This window comes from Microcaecilia unicolor, chromosome 3 (genome assembly GCF_901765095.1).
Source record: "Microcaecilia unicolor chromosome 3, aMicUni1.1, whole genome shotgun sequence".
NCBI lineage: Eukaryota > Metazoa > Chordata > Amphibia > Gymnophiona > Siphonopidae > Microcaecilia > Microcaecilia unicolor.
The window spans coordinates 357235267-357259691 of NC_044033.1; the positions used below are offsets into that span (position 1 = coordinate 357235267).

The 24425-nt window shown below is 48.2% G+C and overlaps 1 protein-coding gene across 2 annotated transcripts in view; it reads left to right on the plus strand.

Moving 5' to 3' along the window:
• The window catches only part of CCDC28A (coiled-coil domain containing 28A), a 32177-nt gene that overhangs the window by 2092 nt on the left and 5660 nt on the right, over positions 1-24425 (plus strand). The window contains exons 2-3 of one of the 2 annotated variants that reach the window (XM_030198530.1): positions 6720-6917; positions 19834-19994. In XM_030198530.1, the coding sequence (XP_030054390.1) occupies positions 6760-6917; positions 19834-19994 (319 nt within the window). In that variant the 5' untranslated portion in view covers positions 6720-6759. Of the gene's footprint in view, positions 1-6717; positions 6918-19833; positions 19995-24425 lie in introns of both variants that reach the window. The other variant, XM_030198531.1, reaches the window with a different exon arrangement.

Genomic DNA, 24425 nt, shown 5'->3' on the forward strand with positions numbered 1-24425 from the left:
GCCATCCCTATTTTTCTTTAACAGTTGATTGCCCAGCATGATGCATCTCATTCATGGGATTTAGGAGCCGCATCTCCATGATAGCAACAATATTGAAGCAATATCTACCATTATGGTTTGCAGACTTGGAATTTTATTGGCTTATAGATAGACTAGCATTTACATTTTTCAGTTATTTTTCTTTGCTGGTTTATACACTGTATAGCTTCATACCTTCTTTATTTCACGCTGTTGCGTAGGAGTATTCCATATCATCAAGCTGATCAATCCATAGACTGGTGGGTTGTGTCCATCTACCAGCAGGTGGAGATAGAGAGCAAACTTTTGCCTCCCTATATGTGGTCATGTGCTGCCGGAAACTCCCCAGTATGTTCTCTATCTCAGCAGGTGGTGGTCACACACAGCAGCAGCTCTGGCTAGGCCTCCAAGCCTAATTTTTAGGTTTTGTTGAGTGCCTGGGGTTGAGGGCTCTTTTGAGCAAGTGCAAACCTGGTGGTGCCAGGTCCCTCCTTTTCTCCCCCCTCCCGCTGGCTCCGTTAAAAAAAAAAAAAAAAAAAAAAATTTTAAACGTCTTTAAAGGCGTTTATTTCGACGTTTATTTAAGCGTCTATTGCAGCTACTCACTGGGACACCAGGTCGTTACAACTCGGAGCGGACAGCAGGTAATTTTTACCTTTTTATAGCGGGCGGGGGTTCCCCGATTCTTCTCCTCGTGGCACATGGCGTCGGAGGGCGAGGGCGCAAAGGGTCGCTCCCCGGGTCGCTTGAGCGCTTCTAGAGGGGATGCGGGGGTCTTAAAGCCTGATTCGCCCTTGTTGGGTGACAGTTTCGTGACCGATGAATGTCCCGGTCCTTCCTCCGGCGTGGCGGTTTTTCCCGCCATAAACGCCCATCCCCCGCTCCTCGCCTCCGCCATCTTGGCCGGCCACGCGGCTCGGACGGCTTCTTCTTGGGCCGCCCTTGAGGTTGGAGACATTAATGCCATGAACGCCCTTAATTTGGGCGACGGCACAGAAGCGGCTAAAGTTAAGAGCCGTTCTTCCCGCGCGGCTCCTTCGCGGAGTTTCGCGCCGGACGCCATTTTGGATGCGCAGCATGTCTCTCCCCCGCTGTTGCGAGCGCCGGTTGAGAGCGCGCCTAGGGCTGTTGCCCAGGCTGCGGGCGTGCACAGTCTGGGGGGTTTCTCCCCCGAGTTTGTTTTGCTGCTGCATCAGGCCTTCCTCATGCACAACGCTGCCCCCGCTCCCTCGTCTGGTAAAGAGGTTGAGGTTCCCAGAGGTAAACGCCCTCGGGTTGATTCCCAGGCCTTGGAGGAATTAGTCTCCTCCGATGTAGATGAGGGCAGCGTGTCTGAGGTCTCCCAACGGTCCTTTGCGGATTCCTTGGAGGAGACGGATCCCCGCTCGGATGGAGCGGATGACCCCTCTGCAGCGCGGCTTTTTCGCCCAGAGGATTTGCCCAACCTGTTGTTACAGGCCCTGGACACTTTGAAGATATCCTCTCCGGAGGACGTCTCTCCCTCAGCCCCTGTTGGCTCTGCCATTATGCTGGGGATGAAGCGCCCGCCTAGAACCTTCCACGTGCATGATGCCATGCACACCTTAATTTCGGCTCAATGGGATGTCCCCGAAGCGAGCCTTAAAGTGGCTAGGGCTATGTCCCGCCTCTATCCTTTGGCTGTGAGTGAACGTGAGGCCTATCTGTGGCCTACCGTGGATTCTTTAATCACTGCGGTGACTAAGAAAACGGCATTGCCGGTGGAAGGTGGCACGGCCCTAAAGGACGCCCAAGACAGGAGATTGGAGGCGGCCTTAAGGTCGTCCTTTGAGGCGGCTGCTTTAAGTTTGCAGGCCTCAGTTTGCGGCTCCTATGTGGCCAGGGCGTGCCTGACTATGGTGCAGCGGGCTTCCCCCTCGGATCATTCCTTGAGGGCTGATTGGCCAGCCCTGGAATCGGGCTTAGCCTATTTGGCAGACTTGCTGTATGATGTCTTGAGAGCCTCAGCTAAAGGCATGGCTCAGACAGTCTCTGCGCGGCGGTGGCTTTGGCTGAAACATTGGTCTGCTGACCACGCCTCTAAATCCCGCCTGGCTAGATTGCCTTTTAAAGGCAAGCTGCTCTTTGGGGTCGAGCTGGACAGAATCGTGACCGATCTCGGCACGTCTAAGGGCAAGAAGTTACCAGAGGTCAGGGCTCGGGCTAGTGCTCGTCCCGGTACCTCCAGAGGACGTTTTCAGGAAGCCCGTCGGTACCGCCCGGGCAGGTCGGGTTCTTCTGCCCCCTCTTCCTTTAAGAGGAATTTCTCCCCCAAGCAGCAATCCTTTCGCAGAGACCGCCGTCCCGGAGGTGCTCCCTCCGGTCCTCCCCCAGGGTCTCGTACCCAATGACGGGGTCTTGGTCCACGCCCCAGTGCAGATTGGAGGACGGCTGTCCTCGTTTCTGGGCGAGTGGACCACAATAACTTCAGACGCTTGGGTGCTGGAAGTCATCAGAGACGGCTACAAGCTAGAGTTCTGCCGACCCTTAAGAGACGGGTTTGTACTCTCTCCCTGCAAGTCTCCGGTCAAAGCTGTGGCAGTGCAGCAGACTTTGGACAATCTGATCCGCCTGGGTGCGGTCGTTCCGGTGCCAGAAAGTCAGCTTGGCAAGGGGCGTTACTCCATTTACTTTGTGGTACCAAAGAAAGGAGGTTCTGTCCGGCCTATCCTCGACCTCAAAGGGGTCAATCGGGCCTTGAAAGTGCGGCACTTTCGCATGGAGACTCTCCGCTCTGTTATAGCGGCAGTGAAGGCAGGGGAGTACCTGGCATCCTTGGACATCAAGGAAGCGTACCTGCATATTCCCATCTGGCCTCCTCATCAACGCTTTCTGCGTTTTGCAGTCCTGGGCCGACACTTCCAGTTCAGAGCCCTCCCGTTCGGGTTGGCTACTGCTCCGCGGACCTTTTCCAAAGTAATGGTGGTCATAGCGGCCTTCCTGCGAAAGGAAGGAGTACAAGTCCATCCTTATCTGGACGACTGGTTGATCCGAGCCCCCTCTTATGCAGAGTGCGGCAAAGCTGTGGACCGGGTAGTTGCTCTTTTGAGCTCCCTGGGATGGATCATCAACTGGGAGAAGAGCCAGCTGCGCCCGACTCAGTCCCTGGAGTATCTGGGAGTTCGATTCGACACCCAAGTGGGCAGAGTGTTCCTGCCAGACAATCGGATTGTCAAACTTCAGGCTCAGGTGGACCAGTTCCTAGTAGCCTCTCCCCTTCGGGCTTGGGACTATGTGCAGCTGTTGGGCTCTATGACGGCCACGATGGAAGTAGTGCCCTGGGCCAGGGCTCATATGAGACCACTACAACACTCCCTGCTGCAGCGCTGGACTCCGATGTCGGAGGATTATGCTGTGCGCCTTCCCTTGGATCCAGCAGTGCGCAAGGCGCTGAGCTGGTGGATGCAGACAGACAAGTTGTCTGCGGGAATGCCTCTGGTGACCCCAGAGTGGATTGTCGTCACGACGGACGCCTCGTTGTCGGGCTGGGGAGCCCACTGCTTGGGAAGGACAGCGCAGGGGCTCTGGTCTCCTGCAGAAGCAAAGTGGTCTATCAACCTCCTGGAACTCAGAGCCATTCGGTTGGCGCTTTTGGAGTTCATCCCGGTACTGGTGTTGAAGCCTGTACGGGCCCTGTCGGACAATGCCACGGCTGTGGCCTATGTCAACCGCCAGGGAGGTACCAAGAGCGCCCCTCTAGCCAAGGAGGCTATGAATCTTTGCCAGTGGGCGGAAGCGAACCTGGAGCAGCTTTCAGCGGTCCACATTGCCGGAGTCATGAATGTCAAGGCGGACTTTCTCAGTCGCCATACCTTGGAGCCCGGAGAGTGGCAGCTATCTGCTCAGGCGTTCTTGGACATCACGAAGCGCTGGGGCCAGCCGAGCCTAGATCTGATGGCGTCATCGGCCAATTGCCAAGTGCCGCGCTTTTTCAGCAGAGGACGGGACCCTCGATCCCTGGGAGTAGATGCTCTTCTCCAACAGTGGCCGACACAAGAGCTTCTCTATGTGTTCCCGCCCTGGCCCATGTTGGGCAGGGTGCTAGACCGGGTGGCAAAGCATCCCGGCAGGGTAATCCTGGTGGGTCCGGATTGGCCCAGGCGTCCCTGGTATGCGGACTTGATCAGGCTCTCAGTCGACGATCCTCTGCGGCTGCCAGTGGAGCAGGGCCTGTTACATCAGGGTCCCGTGGTGATGGAGGATCCCTCCCCCTTTGGTCTTACGGCCTGGCTATTGAGCGGCAGCGTCTGAGGAAGAAGGGCTTCTCAGACAAGGTCATCGCCACTATGCTGAGAGCGAGGAAGCGCTCTACTTCTACTGCTTACGCCAGGGTTTGGCTTATCTTTGCAGCGTGGTGTGAAGCAGGCTCACTTTCTCCCTTCACTGCTCCAATTTCTTCAGTGTTGGCGTTCCTGCAAGAAGGTCTGGAGAAAGGCCTGTCGCTCAGTTCCCTTAAAGTCCAGGTAGCGGCTCTGGCTTGCTTCAGGGGCCGCCTGAAGGGTGCTTCCCTGGCTTCGCAGCCAGATGTGGTGCGCTTTCTCAAGGGAGTTAATCACCTGCGCCCTCCTCTGCACTCAGTGGTGCCTGCGTGGAATCTCAACCTGGTACTAAGAGCATTGCAGAAGCCGCCTTTTGAACCCTTGTCGAGGGCATCTCTGAAAGACCTGACGTTGAAAGCAGTCTTTTTGGTGGCTATCACTTCAGCCAGAAGAGTTTCCGAGCTCCAGGCGCTCTCATGTCGAGAGCCTTTTCTGCAGTTCACTGAGGCAGGAGTGACTATTCGCACAGTGCCTTCCTTCCTGCCCAAGATTGTTTCTCGCTTCCATGTGAATCAGCAGCTCTGTCTCCCTTCCTTTCGTAGGGAGGACTACCCAGAGGAGTACTCTGCTCTTAAATATCTGGATGTGAGACGAGTCATCATCAGATACTTGGAAGTGACCAATGATTTCCGGAAATCGGATCATCTGTTTGTCCTGTTTGCAGGTCCTCGTAAGGGTCTGCAGGCTGCTAAGCCTACAGTGGCAAGATGGGTCAAGGAAGCCATTGCAGCGGCTTATGTGGCCGCGGGGAAGGTGCCGCCTATCCAGCTGAAGGCTCACTCCACGAGAGCTCAGGCGGCCTCGATGGCAGAGGCCGGATCCGTCTCCTTGGAAGAGATATGCAAGGCGGCAACTTGGGCTTCGGCTCATACATTCTCCAAGCATTACCGTTTGACTGTGGCTGCACGGGCGGAGGCCCGGTTTGGAGCTTCAGTGTTGAGGTCAGGGATTTCAATGTCCCGCCCTGGGTGAGTACTGCTTCGGTACATCCCACCAGTCTATGGATTGATCAGCTTGATGATATGGAAGGTAAAATTATGTATCATACCTGATAATTTTCTTTCCATTAATCATAGCTGATCAATCCATAGCCCCTCCCAGATATCTGTACTGTTTTTATTCTGGTTGCATTTCAGGTTCAAGTTTAGTCTTCAGTTACTTCAGAAAGACTTCGTGTTCAAGTTTTTTCACTTGGATTCTTCAAGAGTTAAGACGAGTTTGTGTTACAGTGAGCTGCTGCATTCCTCTCCCCTCCGTTTTACGGGGCTGGATTGAGACTTAAAATTCTGCCGGCACTCCCTCCCGCTTCGTGCGGCTGTAGGGCAGCTTTGTACCCCTCCCGCTTCGGCGGTGTTAGGGTCAGTCAGCTCCTCCCGCGGTTGCGGTTGCAGGATAAGCCAGATCCCCCCCGCATCGGCGGGTGTGGTGTCCCTCCCCCGCTCCGCGGGGATGAGCTGGACGGATTCCCCTCCCCCACTTGTGTGGGGATGAGCTGGGTTAATTCCCCTCCCCCGTTTCGGCGGTGGTGAGCTGGGCAGAGTGTCCCTTCGTGGGTGTAATTCTCTAAGTGCTGAGTCCTGCGGATGGAGCTTTGATATCGACATACTGAGGAGTTTCCGGCAGCACATGACCACATATAGGGAGGCAAAAGTTTGCTCTCTATCTCCACCTGCTGGTAGATGGACACAACCCACCAGTCTATGGATTGATCAGCTATGATTAATGGAAAGAAAATTATCAGGTATGATACATAATTTTACCTTCTAATGAGCTCATTGTCATGATTTACTTTGTGGTCTCCTTTTTGTATAAGTTTTTTTTTTTTTTTAAGGGTGAGCTTGAACCTTTACAAACACTTGGAGCACTTGCATGTGGTGTCCTGTTTTGAAGCTCCGTGAGATGTGACGGAAACAGTATTAACTTTTGTCTACATAGGAAATTGGAAAAAGAAATGACCAGTGATCATTAGCAATGCTATATGTGAAATTATATCCTCCTGTGTACTGTACCATATAGCAAAATGTATATAACATATATTTACAATTTCTTATCTTCAGAAGGTTACTATTCCTCTAGCAGTTTTTAAAATATGTACTCTTCTTTCCCTTCTGGGCTTTCTCATATCCTATCCTTTCTAGGTATTTCTCTCCACCTAGATATACTCATGCTGCTTGTAATTACATTTTAGTTTTGTTTAGAGCTAATTGGTTATGTACTGAGATATTGATGTTTCAAACATTTTGAATCCTCACTGGGATTCTAAGCATTGACATATACTAATAGTTCTGAAACTACCTATTAACTAAAAGCTACTAATGTTGTGTTTTTGATTTTTTTTTTTCTGTCCTGCTGTTTGCTTTTTAGAAGATCAGAAATCTAGAGTGAGTGTTGTCCGTAGAAAAAAATGGATGACCGGAAAACGAAAAGGAGGAGTCCCAAGTCATCTACAAGTCATCCACCTCAGGCAGTGAATGCCAAGAAGAACGCTATGCCAGTCAGTAGAAGTACAGGCTTTTCAAATGCTGTGTCGCAGTCAGCTGCCCAAAGACCAAAGTTAAAAAGGTGAGCAAAAAAATGACTGAGCTGAATGAAGACTATGGCTGTGTGCTTCTCAGTTACTCCTGGGGAAATTAGGAATTCTGCATAAACTCATTTCTCATGCAGCACTTTAGTTTCTCCCACAGAACACGTGAGGTAAAGACACCTGTTTGGATTTTCTCTCACCCTCATCTTTTCCTGATAGCTCCCTGGAACAGAAATAGGTAGGGTTGCATTGATGAGCTGGAGTAGGGAGCAAAAGAATGTGGGGCATGCAGGTGCATTTGGGGGAAAGACAAGTCAGAAAGACACACGTTAGAAATTAATTACTTGATTTCTCTTAAAGTAAAAGCCAGTTAATTGTATTGTATTTGACCAGAAGATCATGACAGAAAGAAATGCCAGATTTATGTTTGTAGGTAGATTGGAGTGGGGTTGAGTATAGGGTTGGGAGTTAAAAGTAAATGATATAGAGCGGGGGAGAACTAGGCTAGAAAGTTACATTTTTATGATGGGTGAGTTATTACAAGTATACTTGATTCTTGTACTGTTTTATTGTAATTTGTGTATTTTGAATTGTAGCATTCCCTTGGCTTTGAAAAAGTGAGTAATCGAAACAAAGGGGTTAGGAATGTATCAGGATGAGTGTTGGGTAGAGGTAATATAGTGGAAGGGGGGAGCAAGAGAGTGCAGAGAGATGAGCTGGGGAGGAGGGAGACTGCATGTTGGAAAGGATGAGATGGGAGAAGTGAGAGAATATTGGGGTAAATGAGCTGGGAGAGGGGGGAAGTCTGTTGGGAGAGAAGTTGGAAAAGGGAGACAAAATTGGAAGGATGAGCTTGGGAGGAATGTTGGGGGAGAGAAAGGAGGGGATGAGCAAGGGAAGACACTGAAGAGGAAGAAGAAGTGTTGAAAGTAGAGAGGAGCCAAAGAAGGGAGGCACTGTTGTCATACAGATAAGGCTTTTGGTTTTCAGGGATTTTAATTTGGCAATCTATGGAGTTCAAAAGAAGTAGTAGTTAGCACCAAAGTTTTTTAACTGAAGGTAAGAATTTAACATACTGATTCAGACCAAAGATCCATCAAGCCCGTTATCCTGTTTCCAACATTGGCCAGTCCAGGAAAAAAGTAACTAGATTCTATGCTACTTATCTTCAGGGATCAGCAGTTGTTATTTCAAGATCTACCTTAATCTATTACTTTTTGTCCAGGAACTTGTCCAAACATTTTTAAACTCGCCTTTCCATATCATCATGCTGATCAATCCATAGACTGGTGGGTTGTGTCCATCTACCAGCAGGTGGAGATAGAGAGCAAACTTTTGCCTCCCTATATGTGGTCATGTGCTGCCGGAAACTCCTCAGTATGTTCTCTATCTCAGCAGGTGGTGGTCACACACACAGCAGCTCTGGCTAGGCCTCCAAGCCTAATTTTTAGGTTTTGTTGAGTGCCTGGGGTTGAGGGCTCTTCTTGAGCAAGTGCAAACCTGGTGGTGCCAGGTCCCTCCTTTTCTCCCCCCTCCCGCTGGCTCCGTTGAAAAAAAAAAAAAAAAAAATTTTTTTGAACGTCCTTAAAGGCGTTTATTTCGACGTTTATTTAAACGTTTATTGCAGCTACTCACTGGGACACCAGGTCGTTACAGCTCGGAGCGGAAAGCAGGTAATTTTTACCTTTTTATAGCGGGCAGGGGGTTCCCCGATTGATCTCCACGTGGCATATGGCGTCGGAGGGCGAGGGCGCAAAGAGTCGCTCCCCGGATCGCTTGGGCGCTTCTAGAGGGGATGCGAGGGTCTTAAAGTCTGATTCGCCCTTATTGGGTGACAGTTTCGTGACCGATGAGTGTCCCGGTCCTTCCTCCGGTGTGGCGGTTTTTCCCGCCATAAACGCCCATCCCCCGCTGCTCGCCTCCGCCATCTTGGCCGGCCACGCGGCTCGGACGGCTTCTTCTTGGGCCGCCCTTGAGGTAGGAGACATTAATGCCATGAACGCCCTTAATTTGGGCGACGGCACAAAAGCGGCTAAAGTTAAGCGCCGTTCTTCCCGCGCGGCTCCTTCGACGGAGTGTCGCGCCGGACGCCATCTTGGATGCGCAGCATGTCTCTCCCCCGCTCTTACGAGCGCCGGTTGAGGGTGCGTCTAGGGCTGTAGCCCAGGCTGCGGAAGTGCACAGTCTGGGAGGTTTCTCCCCCGAGTTTGTTTTGCTGCTGCATCAGGCCTTCCTTATGCAAAACGCTGCCCCTGCTCCCTCGTCTGGTAAAGAGGTTGAGGCCCCCGGGGGTAAACACCCTCGGGTTGATTCCCAGGCCTTGGAGGACTTTGTCTCCTCCGATGTAGATGAGGGCAGCGTATCTGAGTTCTCCCAACGGTCCTTTGCGGATTCCTTGGAGGAGACGGATCCCCGCTCGGATGGAGCGGATGACCCCTCTGCAGCGCGGCTCTTTAGCTCAGAGGATTTGCCCAACCTGTTAGTGCAGGCCATGGGCATTTTGAAGATTTCCTCTCCGGAGGACGTCTCTCCCTCAGCCCCTGTTGGCTCTGCCATTATGCTGGGGACGAAGCGCCCGCCTAGAACCTTCCACGTGCATGATGCCATGCACACCTTAATTTCGGCTCAATGGGATGTCCCGGAAGAGAGCCTTAAAGTGGCTAGGGCTATGTCCCGCCTCTATCCTTTGCCTGAAAGTGAACGTGAGGCCTATCTGTGGCCTACCGTGGATTCTTTAATCACTACGGTGACTAAGAAAACGGCGTTGCCGGTGGAAGGTGGCACGGCCCTAAAGGACGCCCAAGACAGAAGATTGGAGGCGGCCTTAAGGTCGTCCTTTGAGGCGGCTGCTTTAAGTTTGCAGGCCTCAGTTTGCGGCTCCTATGTGGCCAGGGCGTGCCTGACTATGGTGCAGTGGGCTTCCCCCTCGGATCATTCCTTGAGGGCTGATTGGCCGGCCCTGGAATCGGGCTTAGCCTATTTGGCAGACTTGCTGTATGATGTCTTGAGGGCCTCAGCTAAAGGCATGGCTCAGACAGTCTCTGCGCGGCGGTGGCTTTGGCTGAAGCATTGGTCTGCTGACCACGCCTCTAAATCCCGCCTGGCTAGATTGCCTTTTAAAGGCAAGCTGCTCTTTGGGGTCGAGCTGGACAAAATCGTGACCGATCTCGGCACGTCTAAGGGCAAGAAGTTACCAGAGGTCAGGGCTCGGGCTAGTCCTCGCCCCGGTACCTCAAGAGGACGGTTTCAGGAAGCCCGTCGGTACCGTCCGGGCAGGTCGGGCTCCTCTGCCCCCTCCTCCTTCAAGAGGAACTTCTCCCCCAAGCAGCATTCCTTTCGCAGAGACCGCCGTCCCGGAGGTGCTCCCTCCGGTCCTCCCCCAGGGTCTCGTACCCAATGACGGGGCCTTGGTCCACGCCCCAGTGCAGATTGGAGGACGGCTGTCCCTCGTTTCTGGGCGAGTGGACCACAATAACTTCAGACGCTTGGGTGCTGGAAGTCATCAGAGACGGCTACAAGCTAGAGTTCTGCCGACCCTTAAGAGACGGGTTTGTACTCTCTCCCTGCAAGTCTCCGGTCAAAGCTGTGGCAGTGCAGCAGACCTTGGACAATCTGATCCGCCTGGGTGCGGTCGTTCCGGTGCCAGAAAATCAGCTTGGCAAGGGACGTTACTCCATTTACTTTGTGGTACCAAAGAAAGGAGGTTCTGTACGGCCTATCCTCGACCTCAAAGGGGTCAATCGGGCCTTGAAAGTTCGGCACTTTCGCATGGAGACTCTCCGCTCTGTTATAGCGGCAGTGAAGGCAGGGGAGTACCTGGCATCCTTGGACATCAAGGAAGCGTACTTGCATATTCCCATCTGGCCTCCTCATCAACGCTTTCTGCGTTTTGCAGTCCTGGGCCGACACTTCCAGTTCAGAGCCCTCCCGTTCGGGTTGGCTACTGCTCCGCGGACCTTCTCCAAAGTAATGGTGGTCATCGCGGCCTTCCTGAGGAAGGAAGGAGTACAAGTCCATCCTTATCTGGACGACTGGTTGATCCGAGCCCCCTCTTATGCAGAGTGCGGCAAAGCTGTGGACCGGGTAGTTGCTCTTTTGAGCTCCCTGGGATGGATCATCAACTGGGAGAAGAGCCAGCTGCGCCCGACTCAGTCCCTGGAGTATCTGGGAGTTCGTTTCGACACCCAAGTGGGCAGAGTGTTCCTGCCAGACAATCGGATTGTCAAACTTCAGGCTCAGGTGGACCAGTTCCTAGTAGCCTCTCCTCTTCGGGCTTGGGACTATGTGCAGCTGTTGGGCTCTATGACGGCCACGATGGAAGTAGTGCCCTGGGCCAGGGCTCATATGAGACCACTACAACACTCTCTGCTGCAGCGCTGGACTCCGATGTCGGAGGATTATGCTGTGCGCCTTCCCTTGGTCCCAGCAGTGCGCAAGGCGCTGAGCTGGTGGATGCAGACAGACAAGTTGTCTGCGGGAATGCCTCTGGTGACCCCAGAGTGGATTGTCGTCACGACGGACGCCTCTTTGTCGGGCTGGGGAGCCCACTGCTTGGGAAGGACAGCGCAGGGGCTCTGGTCTCCTGCAGAGGCAAAGTGGTCTATCAACCTCCTGGAACTCAGAGCCATTCGGTTGGCGCTTTTGGAGTTCATCCCGGTACTGGCGTTGAAGCCAGTACGGGTCCTGTCGGACAATGCCACGGCTGTGGCCTATGTCAACCGCCAGGGAGGTACCAAGAGCGCCCCTCTAGCCAAGGAGGCTATGAATCTATGCCAGTGGGCGGAAGCGAACCTGGAACAGCTGTCAGCGGCTCACATTGCCGGAGTCATGAATGTCAAGGCGGACTTTCTCAGTCGCCATACCTTGGAGCCCGGAGAGTGGCAGCTATCTGCTCAGGCGTTCTTGGACATCACGAAGCGCTGGGGCCAGCCGAGCCTAGATCTGATGGCGTCATCGGCCAATTGCCAAGTGCCGCGCTTTTTCAGCAGAGGACGGGACCCTCGATCCCTGGGAGTAGATGCTCTTCTCCAACAGTGGCCGACACAAGAGCTTCTCTATGTGTTCCCGCCCTGGCCCATGTTGGGCAGGGTGCTAGACCGGGTGGCAAAGCATCCAGGCCGGATAATCCTGGTGGGTCCGGATTGGCCCAGGCGTCCCTGGTATGCGGACTTGATCAGGCTCTCAGTCGACGATCCTCAGCGGCTGCCAGTGGAGCAGGGCCTGTTACATCAGGGTCCCGTGGTGATGGAGGATCCCTCCCCCTTTGGTCTTACGGCCTGGCTATTGAGCGGCAGCGTCTGAGAAAGAAGGGCTTCTCAGACAAGGTTATCGCCACTATGCTGAGAGTGAGGAAGCGCTCTACTTCTACTGCTTACGCCAGGGTTTGGCGTATCTTTGCAGCGTGGTGTGAAGCAGGCTCACTTTCTCCCTTCACTGCTCCAATTTCTTCAGTGTTGGCGTTCCTGCAAGAAGGTCTGGCGAAAGGCCTGTCGCTCAGTTCCCTTAAAGTCCAGGTAGCGGCTCTGGCTTGCTTCAGGGACCGCCTGAAGGGTGCTTCCCTGGCTTTGCAGCCAGATGTGGTGCGCTTTCTCAAGGGAGTTAATCACCTGCGCCCTCCTCTGCACTCAGTGGTGCCTGTGTGGAATCTCAACCTGGTGCTAAGAGCCTTGCAGAAGCCGCCTTTTGAACCCTTGTCAAGGGCATCTCTGAAAGACCTGACGTTGAAAGCAGTCTTTTTGGTGGCTATCACTTCAGCCAGAAGAGTTTCCGAGCTCCAGGCACTCTCATGTCGAGAGCCTTTTCTGCAGTTCACTGAGGCAGGAGTGACTATTCGCACAGTGCCTTCCTTCCTGCCCAAGATTGTTTCTCGCTTCCATGTGAATCAGCAGCTCTGTCTCCCTTCCTTTCGGAGGGAGGACTACCCAGAGGAATACTCTGCTCTGAAATATCTGGATGTGAGACGTGTCATCATCAGATACTTGGAAGTGACCAATGATTTCCGGAAATCGGATCATCTGTTTGTCCTGTTTGCAGGTCCTCGTAAGGGTCTGCAGGCTGCTAAGCCTACAGTGGCAAGATGGGTCAAGGAAGCCATTGCAGCGGCTTATGTGGCCGCGGGGAAGGTGCCGCCTATCCAGCTGAAGGCTCACTCCACTAGAGCTCAGGCGGCCTCGATGGCAGAGGCCGGGTCCGTCTCCTTGGAAGAGATTTGCAAGGCGGCAACTTGGGCTTCGGCCCATACCTTCTCCAAGCATTACCGCTTGACTGTGGCTGCTCGGGCGGAGGCCCGGTTTGGAGCTTCAGTGTTGCGGTCAGGGATTTCTATGTCCCGCCCTGGGTGAGTACTGCTTCGGTACATCCCACCAGTCTATGGATTGATCAGCATGATGATATGGAAGGTAAAATTATGTATCATACCTGATAATTTTCTTTCCATTAATCATAGCTGATCAATCCATAGCCCCTCCCAGATATCTGTACTGTTTATATTCTGGTTGCATTTTAGGTTCAGGTTTAGTCTTCAGTTACTTCAGGAGGACTTCGTGTTCAAGTTTTTTCACTTGGATTCTTCAAGAGTTGAGACGAGTTTGTGTTACAGTGAGCTGCTGCATTCCTCTCCCCTCCGTTTTACGGGGCTGGATTGAGACTTAAATTCTGCCGGCACTCCCTCCCGCTTCGTGCGGCTGTAGGGCAGCTTTGTACCCCTCCCGCTTCGGCGGTGTTAGGGTCAGTCAGCTCCTTCCGCGGTTGCGGTTGCAGGATAAGCCAGATCCCCCCGCATCGGCGGGTGTGGTGTCCCTCCCCCGCTCCGCGGGGATGAGCTGGACGGATTCCCCTCCCCCACTTGTGTGGGGATGAGCTGGGTTAATTCCCCTCCCCCGTTTCGGCGGTGGTGAGCTGGGCAGAGTGTCCCTTTGTGGGTGTAATTCTCTAAGTGCTGAGTCCTGCGGATGGAGCTTTGATATCGACATACTGAGGAGTTTCCGGCAGCACATGACCACATATAGGGAGGCAAAAGTTTGCTCTCTATCTCCACCTGCTGGTAGATGGACACAACCCACCAGTCTATGGATTGATCAGCTATGATTAATGGAAAGAAAATTATCAGGTATGATACATAATTTTACCATACTAACTTCTTTTACCCCGTCCTCTGGCAATGAGTTCCAAAGCTTTCAGTGAAAAAATATTATCTCCTGTTTGTTTTAGATGTACTACTTTGCATCTACATCATGTCCTCTAATCTTTGTGTTTTTTGAACAAGTCAAAAATTTCATTTGTTTCTACTCATTCCACTCCATACAGGATTTTATAGATCTTTAGCATATCTCCCCTCAACTGTCTCTTTTCCAAGCTGAAGAGTCCTAACCTCTTTTTAGCATTTTCTCATAGGGGAGTAATTTTATCATTTTAATTGCTGTTCTTACTAGCTCTTCTCACTAGGTCTTCTAATTATGCTATATCTTTTTGAGATGTAGTGACCAGAATTGCACACAATACATAAGAAGATAAGAATAGCCATATTGGGTCTGACCGATGGTCCATTTAGCCCAGTATCCTGCTTCCAATCCAGGTCACACGTACCTGGAAGAATCCCAAAGAACAACAAGATTTGTTGCTACCGATCCTAGGGATAAATAGTGGTTTTCCCCATGTCTGTCTTAAAAGCAGATCATGGACTTTTCTGCCAGAAACTTGTCCAAAACATTTTATAAACCAAAGTCAACTGCTGTTAACCACATCCTTCTGCAACGAGTTCCAGAGCTTAGCTTTTATTCCTTAGCATGTACAGTGGGGGAAATAAGTATTTGATCCCTTGCTGATTTTGTAAGTTTGCCCACTGACAAAGACATGAGCAGCCCATAATTGAAGGGTAGGTTATTGGTAACAGTGAGAGATAGCACATCACAAATTAAATCCGGAAAATCACATTGTGGAAAGTATATGAATTTATTTGCATTCTGCAGAGGGAAATAAGTATTTAATCCCTCTGGCAAACAAGACCTAATACTTGGTGGCAAAACCCTTGTTGGCAAGCACAGCAGTCAGACGTCTTCTGTAGTTGATGATGAGGTTTGCACACATGTCAGGAGGAATTTTGGTCCACTCCTCTTTGCAGATCATCTCTAAATCATTAAGAGTTCTGGGCTGTCGCTTGGCAACTCGCAGCTTCAGCTCCCTCCATAAGTTTTCAATGGGATTAAGGTCTGGTGACTGGCTAGGCCACTCCATGACCCTAATGTGCTTCTTCCTGAGCCACTCCTTTGTTGCCTTGGCTGTATGTTTTGGGTCATTGTCGTGCTGGAAGACCCAGCCACGACCCATTTTTAAGGCCCTGGCGGAGGGAAGGAGGTTGTCACTCAGAATTGTACGGTACATGGCCCCATCCATTCTCCCATTGATGCGGTGAAGTAGTCCTGTGCCCTTAGCAGAGAAACACCCCCAAAACATAACATTTCCACCTCCATGCTTGACAGTGGGGACGGTGTTCTTTGGGTCATAGGCAGCATTTCTCTTCCTCCAAACACGGCGAGTTGAGTTCATGCCAAAGAGCTCAATTTTTGTCTCATCTGACCACAGCACCTTCTCCCAATCACTCTCGGCATCATCCAGGTGTTCACTGGCAAACTTCAGACGGGCCGTCACATGTGCCTTCCGGAGCAGGGGGACCTTGCGGGCACTGCAGGATTGCAATCCGTTATGTCGTAATGTGTTACCAATGGTTTTCGTGGTGACAGTGGTCCCAGCTGCCTTGAGATCATTGACAAGTTCCCCCCTTGTAGTTGTAGGCTGATTTCTAACCTTCCTCATGATCAAGGATACCCCACGAGGTGAGATTTTGCGTGGAGCCCCAGATCTTTGTCGATTGACAGTCATTTTGTACTTCTTCCATTTTCTTACTATGGCACCAACAGTTGTCTCCTTCTCGCCCAGCGTCTTACTGATGGTTTTGTAGCCCATTCCAGCCTTGTGCAGGTGTATGATCTTGTCCCTGACATCCTTAGACAGCTCCTTGCTCTTGGCCATTTTGTAGAGGTTAGAGTCTGACTGATTCACTGAGTCTGTGGACAGGTGTCTTTCATACAGGTGACCATTGCCGACAGCTGTCTGTCATGCAGGTAACGAGTTGATTTGGAGCATCTACCTGGTCTGTAGGGGCCAGATCTCTTACTGGTTGGTGGGGGATCAAATACTTATTTCCCTCTGCAGAATGCAAATAAATTCATATACTTTCCACAATGTGATTTTCCGGATTTAATTTGTGGTGTGCTATCTCTCACTGTTACCAATAACCTACCCTTCAATTATGGGCTGCTCATGTCTTTGTCAGTGGGCAAACTTACAAAATCAGCAAGGGATCAAATACTTATTTCCCCCACTGTAGCTACACTGTTCTGCTCAAGTGTGTGTTATCACTTCCTTCCAGTACGTGGAGGTAGAGAAAACTGAATTCTACTAATGACATCATCAATATAAGCTGGGGTGCTCTCTGGAACTATCCAGTATTTTTCTCTACCTCTAACAGGATCGGTGCTCTGTTGTCTGCGGCTGCACAGCGTAGTCAAGCCTAATGGCCACTCCCAGGTTCTCCAATGCTTTGTCCGGTCCTAGTTGAGCACAGAGTTTGGCTCCGTAGTCCCCAGTCGCACATCTTAATGCCTCTGGGTGAGGTTCTGGCACAGTCCTGCAGGACTGAGGGGTGTGATTCCGCATCCCCCCTCCTTGCCCATACACCCTGTTTGGGTGTAAAAATTCCCCGGGCTCCCCCTGCAGCTCTCAAGGTAGAAAAAAAAAATCACTCATTTTTAAGTTTGGCCTGGCTAACTTTATTCAGCTTTACAGGGAATAAACCTAATTAAAAAAAAAAAAAAAAAGCAGACACACCCAGGGGAGCAGCAGAGATGCTGGAGCCCTGGGCTGGGTCCATTCTGAGCGAAAGGTGAGGCCTGCATGCACTGGCCACTTGGCTGGGCATGTCTGCTGGCAGGCGCTGTAGCATCTTCAAGAGCTGATGGGCTTTCTGATTTTGGAAATGGTCGGGGGTGGGGGTGTGCCAGAGCTGATTCAGCACTGAAGCATTGGAACCTGCGGTCACTTTTCTAAGGCAGCTTTCCTGCTACTGCTTCTCAGCCCTGGCACCATAAGGTTTCAAGTGTGCTTCTTCCTTCCTAGTGTATTTTCCTTCCCCCTCTTTACTATCATGATTACTGTAGTTCTCCCGCCTTCTCTTTGCTTGGTGCGTGGTCCGTCTCTCTTCTGCTTTCTCTTGCCTCCTTTTTTTTTAGTCTGTAAGTTGTTTAGTTGGCATCGCTGATAGGCAGGATAGCAAGTGCTCAATAAACTTGAAACTTGATAACATAGTGGATGATGGCAGATAGACCTGAACAGTTCATCTAGTCTGCTGAATATCTTTTAAACTGTCTATCTCAGCCGTCACCTACCTTCCACTTCATCTCATCCCCTCACCAGTCTCAGCTCCATCCTTGTCTCTCCTTTCTTTCTTTCTTTGCCTCCAGGCTATTCCTTTAATCTCTTACTCTCTTCCTTCTAAAAGTTTTAGGATCTAGAAGCCAGCCCAAAAATCTAGGTGTCAGACTTGTAATAACTGGAATTTTTATTCCTTTATGCACATTTATATGTTGCACATTCATAATGTGCTCAGGACAGTGCATAGCAATTTATTTAACACAGGAGCAGGTAGACGGCAACTGCTCTCCTTTTCACCCACCCACTTATAGTCTCCCATCTGGCAATTGGCAATGGAGAGAGGCTATGGTTAATGGGACAATGGGAGAGTAGCCAAAGCTGCAGCTACTAAGGATGGATGGGATGGTGCACCCACCCATCTGTCCCTAAAAGCTGCCCTCTTAGCCTCTTTCCACTACCCACCTGCCCCCAGCAACTGCAGTTTTAACTTTTTCCCACTACTAGTCCCATCCATTTCCAGTGACCACTACCACTCTTCATCACCTACGTAGCCATCCCAGCAGCAGCCTTGGCTCACATTCTCATCCACCGCAGTGGCCTCTGAATCTCTCCTCTACCCCCTTAAAACAGGAGCTTCTCTAGATTCCCACTCTATTCCTCCCCCCCCCCCCCCCAAAAAAAAAAAAACCCCTCAAGAATAACTATTTGTTGAGTGAAAAAATATTTATTTTTTTTAAGTAGTACCATGTAACTTCCTTAAGTATCCCCTAGTCTTTGTATGTTATGAAACAGTAAAAAAATCAATTTACATTCACCCTTACTACACCACTCAGTATTGTGTAGATCTCTGTAATATTCCCCCTCAGCCATCATTTTCCAAGCTGAAGAGTCCTAACCTCTTAAGTCTTTCTTCATGAAAGGCATTCCATCCCCTTAAATCATTTTGGTTGCCCTTCTTTGAACCTTTTTAATGCTCTTGGCTGTTAAGTTTCTACCTCTAGAAGAAAGTTTCATTGGCTTTCATTATTGCTGCAGTGGCTGATGGGATGTGGTATGTGGGATTTTCTGCTGCATTGGCAGAGGTGTACTGGAGTGCAGTAGCCCATATACCAGTGATGTCACTAGGAAAGGTCATTTTTTTTACCTCCATCTACTGGTCAGAAGGGGATACAACCCAATCATACAGACTAGTGCAGCAGGACTAAAGGAAAGGAAATTAACAGCTATGACTACATTTCACCATCAGCTATATAGTGATCTGGGGCAGAACTGCAACATGAGAGAAAAATTACATAGGAGTGAGGCCTTATAGAACAGTAAAATCATTTATTTCTCAGTTCTACTTTTTTTTTTTTTTGTATTACTTAAAATCCTTGGCATCAGTCACATAATTGTGCCTGTGCTCCCTGTTCCATTCTAGAGGTATAGAATAGCTCTGAAATTAGATTAATACTGCTGTGTAACTTCATTAATTGAAATCCAGAGTAATGATTGTGGATTTAGTGGAACTTTGATGATTGTTGTATTTGTTCATGAGATAAATGATTCACAACACTCCTACTGGTTTCTTCTATGACCTGATGTATCTTGATTAATGAAGTAATTTATGAAAGCTCTCAGTAGATTTTAAAATATTAATATTGTAGATGTTAAAATATTAATATTGTACTTTTTCTAGTTTTTACCCAAATTCCTATATGGGTTCCAAGGTTCAAATCCTATGACATTCCTGGTGACCTTGAGCAAGTCACTTAAGGGTTCTTTTACCAAGCTGTGGTAAAAGGACCCCTGTAGTGGCGCCAGCGCACAGGTTTGCAATGCGTCAAAGCACGCTTTTACTGCAGCGCGTTAAAGGCTGCTTTTTTTTTTTTTAATTAAAGAAATGACCATGCAGTAAGCTAACCACTTGCCACATGGCCATTTCCTGGTAGAGCCCTTACTGTCATCTATTTAGGAGGTGGTAAGGGCTCCCATTATAGCCTAGAGGTAACCGGGCAGCACACAGGGCTGCCCGATTACTGCTGGGTAAGCCCCAGTGCTAATTGTTTTTTGTTTTTTTTTTGAGCACCGGGAATGGTGTGTGGTAGGGACAGGCACTACCACCGCTGGGCTGCTGCAGTAGCCTGGTGGTGGTGCCAAATTGGCACAAGGCAAGCCTGCAGTGTGCTTTCCACACCTTTGTAAAAGGTCATTGTTTCAAGCATACAGCTGTGGACAGTGAAATACCTGTGGTACCGGAAAGTAGCTTGCCTGTAACTGCTACTAAAAAGGTGTGAGCTAAATCCTAAAAAGAATCAATGAATTTAACAAACAATAAAGGGAGATGGGATTTAGATAAGTGAACAGTCAGTGATTAAGCTTGTATGTATTTATTTATTGAAAATGTTTATATGCCCCCTAGTAATAGATGTTAAATGATATTACTCCTTCCACTCCGTGGGTGAAAATGTAATCTGCTTTTGAAGTTGGCTTTAGTTGCAATGACAGAAAATAACACTTTTTAAAATATATGTTTAACACCTGAAGAGGATTGAAGGAGAAAGCTAAACCTCAAGGAGGAGAAAACAAAGGTACAGCCTCTTCAATCCAGCATTCTTTTCTCACTGATGTATCCGATGTTCAGGAGATGGAGAAGGGACTTCTGAGCCTTCTGAATGACTTCCACTCAGGGAAACTCCAAGCATTTGGTAAATATGTATTTCTCCCTCCAGGTGCTCAAGACACAGGAAATGACATATTTGAAACAAAAAAGACACAAGTGGTTTATTTAAATCCTTCCCAGGGAGGTTTCATTTTATTTTTAAGCATCCACCCTCCAGAAGGAAAACTGTTATTCCCTTGCTACTATTGCTGTTGATTGCTATGGATTTCATACTACAGATAATGTTAGTAGTTAAAGAGACCATTTACTAAAGGGCTTTTACAATATTTTGGCTGTTTGCATATGCTAAACTGTGTGCTACCGATATATAATTTTTTATTTATTTATTTTTTGGAGGGGGTGGTGAGAGTGTGTGGGTGTTGGTGCTATTCAGGTCACACATTATGATTAGTGTGTACTAAAAAGAAAGTCCTAAAGTGCCACATCAGATATGGGCAGGAAAGTACAGTGTTAAAAAAAACCAAAACATTAAACCCAGATTTTACCTCACTTTGATAAAAGGGGTCCTTAAGTATCTAATACAACCATGAGCTTAGTTGACAATATATAAATTGAACTTGAGCTTGAACCAGCATAAGAACATAAGCGTCCTTCAAGCCCAGTATCCTGTTTCCAACAGTGGTTAATCCAGGTCACAAGTACCTGACAAGATCCCAAAACAATAAAACAGATTTGTATTCTTCTTATCCAAGAAATAAGCAGTGGTTTTTCCCAAGTCCATCTTAATAATGTCTTATGGACTTTCTTTTAGGAAATGGGGCAAACCTTTTTTAAACCCTGCTAAGCTAACTGCTTTTACCACATTCTTTGGCAACAAACTCCAGAGTTTAATTAATTATAGCTTGAGTGAAGAAATATTTTCTCCAATTTGTTTTAAATTTATTACTTAGTAGCTTCATTGCATGCCCCCTAGTCTAGTATTTTTAGAAAGAGTAAACAAGCAATTTTCACATTTACTCATTCTACTCCACTCATTATTTTGTAGACCTCTATCACATCTCCTCTCAGCCATCTTCTCCAGGCTGAAGAGCCCTAGTCGCTTTAACCTTGCCTCATAGGGGAAGTCATACCATCTCCTTTGTCTTTTTTGTTGCCCTTCTCTCTATCTTTTGTAATTACACTATCTCTTTTGAGATGCGGTGACCAGAATTGAACACAATATCCAAGGTGCAGTCGCACTACAGAGCGATACAAAGTCATTATAACATCCTCGTTTTTATTTTTCATTTTATTCCTAATAATTCCTAACATTCTATTTGCTTTCTTAGCTGCCACTGCACACTGAGCAGAGGGTTTCAACATATCGTCAACGATGACATCTAGATCCCTTTCCTGGTTGGTGACTCCTAATGTGGAACCTTACATCACATAATTATAGTTTGGGTTCCTCTTTCCCACATGTATCACTTTGCACACGCTCACATTGAATATCTGCCATTTGGATGGCCAGTCTCCCAATCTCGTAAGGTCCTCTTGTAATTTTTCACAATCCTCCCGCGATTTAACAAATTTGAATAACTTTGAGTCATCAGCAAATGTAATTACCTCACTAGTTATTCACATCTCTAGATAATTTATAAATTGTTAAAAAGCTGTGGTCCCAGCACAGACTCTTGGTGAACCCCACTATCTACCCTTCTTCATTTTAAAAAAATCTTGATTAATACATTAATTGCATAGTTAATTGCTATTAACATGCAGCCTTAGATGATAATTCTGCAGATTTCATAGCTTGTCTCTTTTTGAAAGGAAGATAATAGATCTTATTAATCGGAGGCAGCAAGTCACTTGAAAACTGTTGTACTTCCACTAAATACTTCTTAATAACTCCCTTGATAACATTAAATCCACCTTTAGGAAAAGTAAAAAACCTAAGGTTACACGTTCTCAATTGATTTTTCCATTTGTTCAAATTTGTACTTGGTGTTCACAGAGGTCTTGATTAATGCAGCCTGCAGATCAATAATTATTCCTTGAATTCTCCTCCACCAAGTTCTCCAATTTCCCAACTTGTGCAAATACAGTCTCGGCAGATTTTTCCATTTGGTTCAACCAACTACTCACAGTTTTAGGCAGTGTGTTGATTGCCTTCAATATAGAAGCCAAGGTGATCTCAGAATCAACTTCTAATCCCACCGCTGGCACAGCTTCCACCAATGATTCTCCAGCAGTTTGTACAGTCTCTACAGGGGCTTCTTGCCCATCTGGACAAAACTGCCACCATTCCCCTCTCCCGAAATGCCAAACACTCCAGACTGGTATCTCATGTTACTCTCCACAGGTACCACCCTTACTTCAGCCACACTCGGGGGAGGAGTAGGGGATCTAGCAACCAGTGGTTGAGGAGGCTTTTGGGGAGGCATGCTGAGCTAAACACTCTCCTCAAACCCCGGTGAAACTCTCTGACCCAACGGAGCAATGAGGAAATCTCCATCCTAGCCCTGACAAGGAACTCCAAAGACGCCTGGCCCGACGGGGGCAGAAGGTCAGGTTGCCCTAACCTTCCCTTTCCTTTTCGGCATCCTGGCAAAACATCAGTAAAATTCAGGGAGACAGTCACTTAGCAGCCAGCCTGAATTATGCAGTGTTGGCCATCTTACTCCTTCTTCTCACTTTAAGAAAACGAGGGCTCAAATTCTTCAATGCTCCTTGTGACTGCAGGCAAATCATTGTACCCCTTGATCTGGTGTTAGTAATATGTAATCTGTCGTTAAAATCGTTCGTAGTACCTGAAGATTGGAGGGTGGCCAGTGTGACACCAATTTTTAAAAAGGGTTCTAGAGGTGATCTGGGAAATTATAGACCAGTAAGCCTGATGTCAGTGCTGGGCAAAATAGTGGAAACTATTATAAAGAATAAAATTACAGAACGTATAGACAAACATGGTTTAATGGGATAGAGTGAGCATGGGTTCAGCCAAGGGAAGTCTTGCCTCACTAATTTGCTTCATTTGTTTGAAGGTGTCAATAAACATGTGGATAAAGGTGAGCCGGTTGATGTTGTGTATCTAGATTATCAGAAAACTTTTGATAAAGTTCCTCATGAGAGACTCCTGAGAAAATTAGAGTCATGAGATAGGAAGCAAGGTTCTGGTGTGGATTAGGAATTGGTTATTGGGCAGAAAACAGAGGGTAGGGTTAAATGGTCATTTCCCTCAATGGAGGAGGATGAACAGTGGAGTGCCGCAGGGATCATTACTGGAACTGGTGCTATTTAACATATTTATAAATGATCTGGAAATTGGAAGGACGAGTGAAGTGATTAAATTTGCAGATGACGCAAAACTATTCAAGGTTGTTAAAACACGTGCGGACTGTGAAATATTGCAGGAAAACCTTAGGAAATTGGAAGACTTGGAATCCAAATGGCAGATGAAATTTAATGTGGGCAAATGCAAGGTGATGCACATTGTAAAGAATAATTTGAATCTTAGTTGCATGATGCTGGGTTCCTCGTTGGGGGGGGGGGGTCAGATCTCGAGAAAAAGATCTAGGTGTCGTTGTAGATAATACGCTGAAATCTTCTGTTCAGTGTGCGGCTGCGGCCAAAAAAGCAAACAGGTTGCTAGGAATTATTAGGAAAGGGATGTCAAATAAGACTGAAAATACTGTAATGCCTCTGTATTGCTTCACAGTGAGACTGCACTTTGAATATTGTGTTCAGTTCTGGTGGCCGTATCTCAAAAAAAGATATAGCAGAATTAGAAAAGGTACAAAGGAGAGCGACCAAAATGATAAAGGGGATGGAACTCCTCCTGTATGAGGAAAGGCTAAAGAGGTTAAGGCTCTTCAGCTTGGAAAAGAGACGAATGAGGGGAGATATGATTTGAGGTCTACAAATCCTGAGTGGTTTAGAACAAGTAGAAGTAAATTGCTTTTTTCCAAAAGTACAAAGACTAGGGGACACTCAGGGAAGTTACATGGAAATACTTCTAAAACAAATAGGAAATATTTTTTCACTGAACGAATAGTTAAGCTCTGGAACTCTTTGCCAGAGGATGTGGTAACAGTGGTTAAGTGTATCTGGGTTTAAAAAAGGTTTGGGCAAGTTCCTGGAGGAAAAGTTCAGTTTGCTAGTGAGACAGACATGGGGAAGCAACTGCTTGCCCCAGGATTGGTAGCATGAAATGTTGCTACTAATTGGGTTTCTGCCAGGTACTTGTGACCTGGCTTGGCCACTGTTTGGAAACAGGATACTGGGCTAGATGGACCATTGGTCTGACCCAGTATGGCTACTCTTATGTTCTTAGATTGTAAGTCCTCCAGGAAAGTACCTGCTATACCTAAGTGTAACTTTTGTTGAATTACTATTGAAAAGATATGAACTAAATACCATGAATCCATATAAGAGAAATCTGCAGCTTCATATTTAGGTGAAATTAGTTACATTTTTAAGGCAGTCTCAGACACTAGAAGCAGACTATAAATGTTGGTTGGCTATTTAGTCCCTTCTAAGA